Source organism: Apaloderma vittatum, unplaced genomic scaffold, assembly GCF_000703405.1.
Source record: "Apaloderma vittatum isolate BGI_N311 unplaced genomic scaffold, ASM70340v1 scaffold5514, whole genome shotgun sequence".
NCBI lineage: Eukaryota > Metazoa > Chordata > Aves > Trogoniformes > Trogonidae > Apaloderma > Apaloderma vittatum.
In genome coordinates this window covers 21,500-31,046 of record NW_009714211.1, presented here as the reverse complement: position 1 = coordinate 31,046, position 9,547 = coordinate 21,500, and the positions used below count along the sequence as shown (strand labels likewise).

General features: G+C 39.5%; 1 protein-coding gene across 1 annotated transcript in view; it reads left to right on the top strand.

Annotated features, from left to right (window-relative positions):
- Positions 1-6,612: 6,612 nt before the first annotated feature.
- LOC104273337 (calcium/calmodulin-dependent 3',5'-cyclic nucleotide phosphodiesterase 1C) overlaps positions 6,613-9,547 on the top strand; it is a gene marked incomplete at both ends in the record, with an annotated part of 20,118 nt that continues 17,183 nt past the window's right edge. The window contains 2 exons of the mRNA XM_009868647.1: positions 6,613-6,726; positions 7,604-7,786. Of these exons, the coding sequence (XP_009866949.1) occupies positions 6,613-6,726; positions 7,604-7,786 (297 nt within the window). The remainder of the gene's footprint in view (positions 6,727-7,603; positions 7,787-9,547) is intronic.

Here is a 9,547-nt window from a genome sequence, read left to right as displayed (position 1 = left end):
TTTCCAGAGGAGCATAAGGAATGTGATGTAGATGGGAAGGCAGGGTTTTGTCTTTCAGTTCAGCGGGTGTTTGTCTTTCCAGCCTGTAGGAGTGACCCTTGGTATTTTTCTGTGTGTAAACCGAGGCTGGCACTTACACAATCAGGTTTACTTCTGATTATTTTGTTAATTTCTAAAGCCTGTGGTTGAATTTATTTATTTTATTTTTTTAAAAAGCCGTTTCAGCTGGCTATCACGAGAATGCTAACACAAATGCTTTGTCTTTGAGATCATTCTCTTGGGTTTTCCTTACAGAAGAGTAATCTGACTAACAAAAGCCACATAAACACAGACTGATAGCAGAAGGTGCCGTTTATTCCTGCCCCCAGAGTTAGAGTGACAAGGATTTGCTGAAAGCATTCCCTGCTAATGCCTAATTGTCTGCATAAAACTTGTGAAAGACCTTATTGTAACTGGGACCAATCTCATTGTGTGCCAGTTTTTGCTCACGATCCTCTGTGATGAACAGGACCATGAATACAATCTCATACTGAAGGTAATGCTGACAGTATTTTGGAGAAGGTTTTGTGTATTTAAGCATTAATCATGGCAACATTATTAGAAATAGTTTCTTATATATATGTGGCAGCTTACATTCTTATCCAATATGCAACTGGAACATCCCACTTCTGTTGAAAGTTGGTGACATATGAGACTGAAGGAGATGACTAAACAGCACAAAGTTATTTCCCTAGAATAGAAAGAAGCTGCGAGAGCAAACTTGATTTCTTACAGAATGTGCTACAGAATCCTCTATATTTACAGGGATCCCTCAAACTGCTCAGGGAATGCAGTGTCAGAACTACACTGGGAACTGCAATGGGATATTATCTGCTTAAGGAAATTTTGACTTAAAATGTAACAGTTGATTCCAAAGCTCTGGAAACAGATTCTCTCCTGTGATAAGAAACCAGCATTCAGGATATGAAACCTGATGTTTTGCTGCTACATACATCCATTTTTGACAGATATCTATAAAATTTGGTTCTCTGTATGAAACTGTTTTGTACCATATGTTCTTGGTACACTGGTAAAAACCTGGTGCATCAGGAAATCTCTCACAACAGAGTTGAGAAGGAACATTCTCATGTATAGCCGGAGTTGTGGAACATTTAGCATTATGAAAAGGTTTTCTCTGTTGGTGTGTATGAACTACGTACATCTTTGAAAGGAAGCAAGAATGACACATCTTTTCCGGGGTTATTGCAGCAGGAAGCCAGTAACTTTTTTTAGCTAGTGTCACTGAAAGCAACACTAGCAGGGTCACTGTTAACAAGGTTGGGAAAGTTCCAATGTTGCTCAAGTCTCTTAAAGTTTTTTCAGAACATTTTCATATTTTGCAGAAAGATAAATCAAAAGCGTTTTTCGGTGTGGTATGGACCACATCTACCTTCTGCTTCTCCTCCTCAGATGGGAGACAAAAAATGTCGAATTATTTCTTCCAATTCACACCTGTAGGAAAATTTTGAACTCGCAACCCAGACCGGTAATCCGCTCATGAGGATTTTCTGGTCTAGGATACAAGTCCTTTCTCCCACCAAGCTGTTTTTTAGGACTAACATATCAAAGATGGGAGAAGAGGGAATCAAAGATGATTCCTTTGGTCTATGACCTGAGCTCTGGGATTTCCAACTTCAGTAGTGTTAAAAGGGACCAAATAGCAATCCCTTCATCCCAGGGTTCCCCATTGCAGCATTCCTTAGTGAAACTTGTATGGAGCTTAGCAGGGGCTCTGGATAGCTTTTGAACTGAAGCAATTAGTGCCAATTGATGAAAGAACGTAATCTCAAGAGTACTTAACCCTGATAATGCTTGTCATCTTGTTCCAGATATAATAAAAAAATCTCTGCTTTCTACAAACCTCACCTGTCAAGTAGTAGGCTACCATGGTTGAAACAACATATTGGTCAGGTTCAGTTGTCAATATCAAACTGTTTAACTGTTAGTATCAAGAATAAAGCAGGGATAATTATTCTATCCTTAGTAATCTCTAATGATGATAGAATTTACTTATTTTTTTAATTGTTAATGTGCATTCATTCATATGGGCCAGTTAGCTCAGTGGTTTGAGCAGCGGTGCTGACATCAATGACAAGACTGAGGTTGCGGGTTTGATTCCTGCTTGTCCCCATGTGTTGTCTGGTCTAGTCGAGAGGTGGCGTCCCTGTCCATGACAGGGAGGTTGGACTAGATGATCTCTAAGGTCCCTTCCAGCCTAGGCCATTCTATGATTCTATGATTCAGGGCAGTTTTTTCCTCAGCCATCCCAATGGTATGAGAATGATTCCTGGAGGAAAAGATTCAGTTGTACTCTTGAAAACATGTGGTGAATCACACTCATAAAGCTTTGAAAATAAATGGGGAGACTAGCCAGGCAGCTTTGCAGGCTTTACACCACCAGTTGAAGGAACTTGCCCCACGTATTCAGACATTAGGTTGTGCTTTGCATGTTAGTTGAAGCTGACTGGTATCCAGACTGCAGTGCTGTTAATCTTCTCTGCAGTGATGTTAAATTATATTTTTTAAAAAAACCAACAGCATAAAAGCAAGCCCTCTAGCTAAGGAGATAAATATTTGTTCACAGATACTGTTTTATTTATAATGGAAGGCAGAATGCTTGGAGCAGTTGCTCAGAAATTTTACATTTCAAGAACCCACTGAAAACTACTTCACTTTTTCCTGTTACTCCATTTGGATTTAGAGTCATCTGGATGACCTCGAGAGAATCATCTCTTATGGAGTGTGTTCAGCTGGTCATTTGCTTTCTATCTCTCTGAATATTATGATAGTACTTTAGGGAAACATTAAAAAGAGCAGGAACAGGGCTGTGGAACAGCGTATGCTTTGGATAACCTTTCACCTTCACTGAGGACCCAACTCGCTTGCTTTGCACAAATGTATTGCTCTGCTTAAGTCAGTGGGATTGTTTGCAGATGCTCTCAGAGGGTTTTTACAATGGGTGCGTACAGATATTTTCCTTGGAAGGGCGATGTGGGAGGCTACATTCTGGAACTGGCCCTTTTTTCAAGATTTTACATCTACTTGAGCTCTGCGTGGAGTCAGAGAAAGTTGAAATGCATGATATTCCTCACAACTAGACTTTTTCTCTGGGCAGTTAAACGACTGTTCCAGGGACTAAAATGTGTGATAACTGTGAGTAGAACAAAGGCTCTCAGACTTTTTCTTAATATTTGGCATATGTTCACAGAGAATTTGCAAACTGGAGGAGTGGCTTCCCTTGGAAATCTCCTTAAGAAAGACATTAACTGTATCTTAATGTAATTAAACAACTAGATTTAGAGCTAATATTGTGTGACTAACTAGTTCTTTGTAACTGCTGTGCTGATTGACTGTAATCTGAGAAACTTTTGGCTGTCCTACAGCCTGGCTCATTTGCAGCATGTGCCGTGGTCTTAAGACAGCTTAATATTAGAAATGGTTAACACCTCCCCTCTGACCTGGGATCTCCTTATACATGGGAATTGGCTGCTTCTCCAACAAATGGCTCCATGGGTTTCAGTGGAACTAGGTCTGGCAGATCTTTGCAGATTTGTAGTTCTGCATTTGAAAGGAAGAGGTGAAAAAAAAAAAGCAGCAATGAAAATTTAGAGTTTGATCAGTTTATAATGGACTTTTTAGAACAAAACATGCTTCGGTTGAAAAAAGCATCTTGCTCTTACAAAACAGTTGCAATAAGAGTAAATGATGAGCTGCATTCCTTAAACTGATTATTATATCAGTATGTTTCTTTTAATCTGTAGCCTGACAGACTCAGTGTTTTCCTGTGAAATGGTAAATGTGACTGAACCTTCTTCATTCGCTGCAGTGACTAGTCAACAGGGTGATGACAGGAAGTCAGCATCTTACTTTCATTACTTTAATACAAACTCCTAGAAATAAAACATGTTAAAAGTTTGTGGCAATGTTTTTATTTCAGTCAAAATGGTTTGGTGAGTTGGATTGAATTCCAGAATTACTTCAGCCACCCTGAAATAGATATTTTATTTCAGCTAATAAATTTGCCTGGATGTCCTTCAGTGGGACAGTCTTGCCTTACCTTTATGATTGCATTTAGGACTATTTCACCAAAAAAAAAAAAAAGAGATATGTGGAATGCATAAGAGACAAACTATTACTAGGCTTTTATTTAGTAAAGGTAACTGGCAGCAGCTGCTGTGACTCAATTAATCAGAAATAGTTATAGATAATGGATGGTAAGACAAAGTAATTTTTTTTTCACCTGAGAGTGGCTGATCTTGTGACAAGGTTTTATTATAATAACTATACTTCTGTATTTCCAAGTGATTGATGCACCCAGTACTCTGCATAATCTTCTTTGATGATGAATGTTGGTGCCGTGAAGCAACTGTTACTCACTGTGCTATTATTGAACATGAATTTTGAATGACTTGGGACATAGAGCTGCCAGCTACTTAAATCAATGAAATAAAAGTCAGGAAGAGCCAAAGATAATGTTCTCCGGCAATATTAACTCCTGTGGCTTGTGTACAAACACTGTTCCTGTTAACTAGTTAAGAAGTCACATCTTTGGACTCCCCATACAGGGGATGAAGGAGGGTGGAGGCATATGAACCAGTGCTTGCTGTTTGGACATGAAAGTTATTCTGATTTTTTTCTTCTGCATTGGGAAGAAAAGCTAGGAATGGCTGGGAGGGATCAATGGTTCATCTCTGGGGAGAAGCTGAATTCATCTTCCATGTGTGCAGCCCATGGTTGGAATCAACCTGAAAGGTGGAAGAGCACCTTTCCTAGCTCTGCTTGTCAAACACAACGTGTCAGTGCAGTTACAGAAAAGAGGGCTGTGGGAGCACCAAGCCCTGCTGCTTTTTCCGTGGGGCTGAGGTTGCTCATAAGTTCCCCAAGCTGAATTCCAGGGTTGGAGGGAAACGTGCTCGCATAGTTGAATGCTCTCCACCTGGCTTATAGAGATGAGAAGACCTGTGTTCAGTGTATTTGTAGATCACCGGCCTTCCCATCTCCATTCTCACATCAGGAATGAAGTACCGAACAATAATTTTTGTTATTTTTCATCTGACCAGCAGATGAGTTAATCCTTCTGGAGGTGGATGATCCACGTATTGACCCAGATTATATGTGAAACTGAATATGTAGTTGTGTGTCGGCAGTACTACTGTAGTAGGAGTGGCATTTATATGACCTAGCCAGAGGAACAATCAATATTTTTATGATTTTTTTTTTCTCCACAGCCTCACTGTTTATGTGGGGAAGGAGGAGAGGGAAGGATACCCAGCTGGAAAGAGCACACGGGCACACTGAGGGTTCCTCTGCCATGAAGTGCAGCCCCATGCAGAACTGGTTTCTCCTAAAACCCCCGATGCCACAGGGGCATTGTGAAAGCAAGGGAATACAGATACTCACTTCCTTTTAAGAACTTCCTGCACATGGCTACTGCAGGAAGTTGGGCTCTCAGTATGGTTAATAAAGTGAGAGCAGGCACCTCTTTGGGGCTTTAGCTCTAGATTACCTTGAGCAGAAGGTTTTTTTCCTCCATGGACTGTAGAAAAAGCTGAGGAAGGGTAGTCTCCTAAGCAGAAGACAAATTTTAGATAATATGACCTCTACATTTTTGCATCTTGAATGGGACAACTTAACAACTTCAGATATCTGTTACACTATTAACTGTACATTTGAATGCTTATTTTATAGATCTTTAACAAAGATGAAGATACTAATAAAAATGTTTTAATATGTTGAAATTTTATCCCAATGTTCTTTTAAAGGAGTGATAATTTTCTTTTAATTATAAGCACATATATTCTTAGATTGTTTAAAATATTTAGATTTTACTTTTCACTTTCACATTTTCTTCTCTTCTTCCTTCCTTCTTTCATTTTTCTAATTTCTCACAGGATGTAGAATGGAGAGGAAGACAAAAGAAATTTGCACAAAAATATTATCTTTGACACAGGAGACATTTTCTGCACCAATTTTTGTTTTTAGAAAGTCTATTCCCCTCCTGATAATAATAATAACTTGTTAAAAAAAACTTTCATGAGTCTCTTTAACATAGATGGGATAGACTACAGGTGACCTCTTGATCTAATGAAAATCATAGCATTTCCTAAACTTGTATGGTATTGCTGAGATACTATTTCTAAATATACTCTTAATACAGTTTTACATATGTGTACACCAGTCATCATAAATGGCTGACATTTTTCAACAGATACTACACAAGAAGTTGCTATTTTTTCTTATGGCTGGAACAAAATTTCATTCTCTTAGCTCCTGTGTTAAATTTCGAGTGATTTCTGCTTTAACTTATTTTGATATGAGTAGGGGACAGTCATAACTCTCTGACTTATTTGAGCCTAAAAATAATGTGATATTTGCCTGGTGTCATTGTGACTGGTCTTTGAAAAGTGATTTTTCTTGTTATTTTACATGTCTTAAAGAACCTAGTAGTTTTCTGGGAGTTTTCATCTGCTGATCATGTATGCTAGGTATCGTGCTGGATCTAGTTGTGAACTGTCTCTCACTCTCAAGCCAGTTTCTCATTTTACTAATCAGATTTTTTTTCTTTTTCTCTAGATTGCGATCTTTGGTAAAGCAGTTAGAAAGAGGGGAAGCTTCAGTTGTAGACCTAAAGAAGAATTTGGAATATGCTGCGACTGTTCTTGAGTCAGTATACATTGATGAAACTAGGTGAGTTAACTGCAGATGTCAGCACTCTTCTTATATCTACTACCAATGACACAAAATTGCAATTTGCATGTCAGTTGGGAAAGTTGTTCTAGCCAGAACAGTATATTACAGTATACTCACAGACAGTATATTTTTAATCATTAAAATATTGTACTCTGTGTATAACATATATTCAATCCTTGGTCTAAAATCTTCTTTTAAGTTTCCTAGGGCAGGGGAGGAGATCAAAAGCAAATGGAAATTTAATATATATTATCTTGGAGAAATGTTTTCATAATAATTGTGTCCTACTTTTTCTGAAAGTTTCTAAATTCCTACTCCTCTATTCCTTTTGAACAGTGTTAAATATTTTAATTTGTATCAAGTCTTTGAAATTAAAAAAAAAATTACTCCAGGTCATGATAGAGGTAGGCTGATAAGATGTTACAGAGAAGTTCACCTCTTTGTTATGTCGTGTTTCCTCCATGCAAAATTCACTTGTAGAGTCACCTCAGATGACCAGAATGGGAGAGGACTGTATGATAATAACTGGGAAGTTAGACATGACCATAAATGAGCTCTGAATGGTGGAAAAGTTAGGAATATGGACAAGCTGAAGATGAAAAGTCAGTGCATGATTATGTAGTTGTGCTTCAGAAGGCTGATACTTCTTGTTTGTTGGCCTAGTAGCGAGTTTCACAATCTGGATTTTAAGTATACAAGAGAATAAATAATCTGTTGAAGACTTGTACAATTGTGTTCTGTTAGGGCTGATGAACTGAAGACTTTTAACGGCTGCTTTAATTAGAATATATTTATGTTTCAAGGGGTTTTTAATAACATTGCAATGCTCTCCAAGGGAGTCGGGTTTTACCCATCTTTTTCCTTCCACTTCTAGGCGTTTATTGGACACAGAAGATGAGCTCAGTGACATTCAGTCCGACTCTGTGCCCTCGGAGGTCCGGGACTGGTTGGCTTCTACCTTCACGCGGCAAATGGGGATGATGCTCAAAAGGACGGAGGAAAAACCCAGGTTCAGGAGTATTGTCCATGCTGTACAAGCTGGAATATTTGTGGAAAGGTAAAGGAGCGTGCAACGACTTGGTTCTAGTAGCTGCCCAGGTGCTGCAGATTGCACCTGTGGTGTGTGATGCACAATGCCAGGAGGTGGAGAAGAGCACCTTAGTCCAGAAGACCTCAGAGAACTAGGAGATGACTCTACTGATTGCAGAATATTTTAATATGCTTCTGGTGATGTCTCCAGATAGATCTGGGTAACACCTTGAAACCTGAGATTATGTAACGGATTGCAGCCTTGAAACAGCACATACTAATCCATTCTTAGCATAATACAGTTGTAATCGCACAGATGGAATGATTTTGACAGAGAATATGCACTCATGTATAGCCCTAGGTCAAGAGTGACAGCTTTTAAAATTAAGTCAGCCCAGACCAAGCCCTCCCTTGCCTCTGTTTACCTCTGTGGTCTAATATTTCTTATGAAGAACTCCTAAGAAAAAGAAGAAAATTATGTATTATAGCATTATTTGAATGAACTGTAGACCAAGAATGATGTGAAAACTTTGGAGCTCAGGGAAGATTTAAAAAACCCACATTGATTCTTCTCTGTTGTGATTTGAATCAGAACCTACTGCTAAAACTGATTTTATTTTCTGGGCCCTTTAAAACATATAGTCATTTCAGTTTGGACTCACTTTCAATCTTATCTTTTCTTATTGAGTAACCCCTCTTTGCTGACATTCTTCCTTCAAGCTGAAAGGAGAGCTAGCACATGTGAAACTGTCAGCAGACTAGGCAGCATGAAAGACAGCTGGTCTCAGGTCTCTACAGCAAAACTCAAGTCAGGACTGGAAGAGGAGTCCCCTCCCACTGTTCATTAGAATTGCAGCGACACTCTACCAGCCCTCTGTGCAGAAGGTTGGGTATATCAGACAGCGGGCCTCAACCCACACAGACACAAAGAAGCCTCCTCTGGCATGTCTATAGCTGATTTTTTTAATCTCTGTACCAAAGTTATTGTATATGTGTTAAAAATGGCAGCAAACTGTGATAAGACTAAGCCTGTAATTTCTCCTTGGAACAGGTTTCTCCTAAGTTTGACAGGCTATTTGTGAATTAACCTTTACTCTCAGTGAGCAACTTGCTCAACAAAAAAAGTAAATTAAGTGCAGAGACCTGGCTGACAGAGGCTGTTTTCTAGCTGATCTGAGTCACTGCAGCCCAGAGGAAGAAGTGTTCAGATATGATGGGGCACTAGAGGAAGGCTGAGGCTCTCCTGAGCTAAGTGACTCTGCCTGAATTGTCACTTAAGAGAATGCTATGAGGCTTCTGACTGGAGGGGTGTGTGTGTAAGAAATTCTGTCATTTGGGGAATTGGTGAATTTAATTCTTGAAAGGGGGCTGAAATTTTTCAGGTCTGAGTGCAGAGCATGATAAAGAAAAAGGGAGATGGGAAAAGCTGTGTAACCCCACCCCCCACCTCCGAATTGCTATACCTTTGAAATTATGGGGCTTTCAGACAAAGATATGGGGATAGGAATACCAGTTCTTTACTGAGAATATTGCAAACTACAAAGGTAATGATACAGAGAAAAGAAAACAACAAGAAACAAATAATCCCAGAACCCGACAGAGTCAGAACACCTGACCTGGGAAACAAAAAAGTCCAAATAAATCCAAATTAAAGTCCTCCTGGAGTGGCAGATTCTGCTCCGTTGGAGATGATCCGGTAGAGGGGTCCGGTGGCGGCAGGGCCGGGTCCAGTCCTCCTAAAGGCGAAGAATGGCGGCAGCTCCTCATGGCGGGTCCCGCTCCGGCGGCA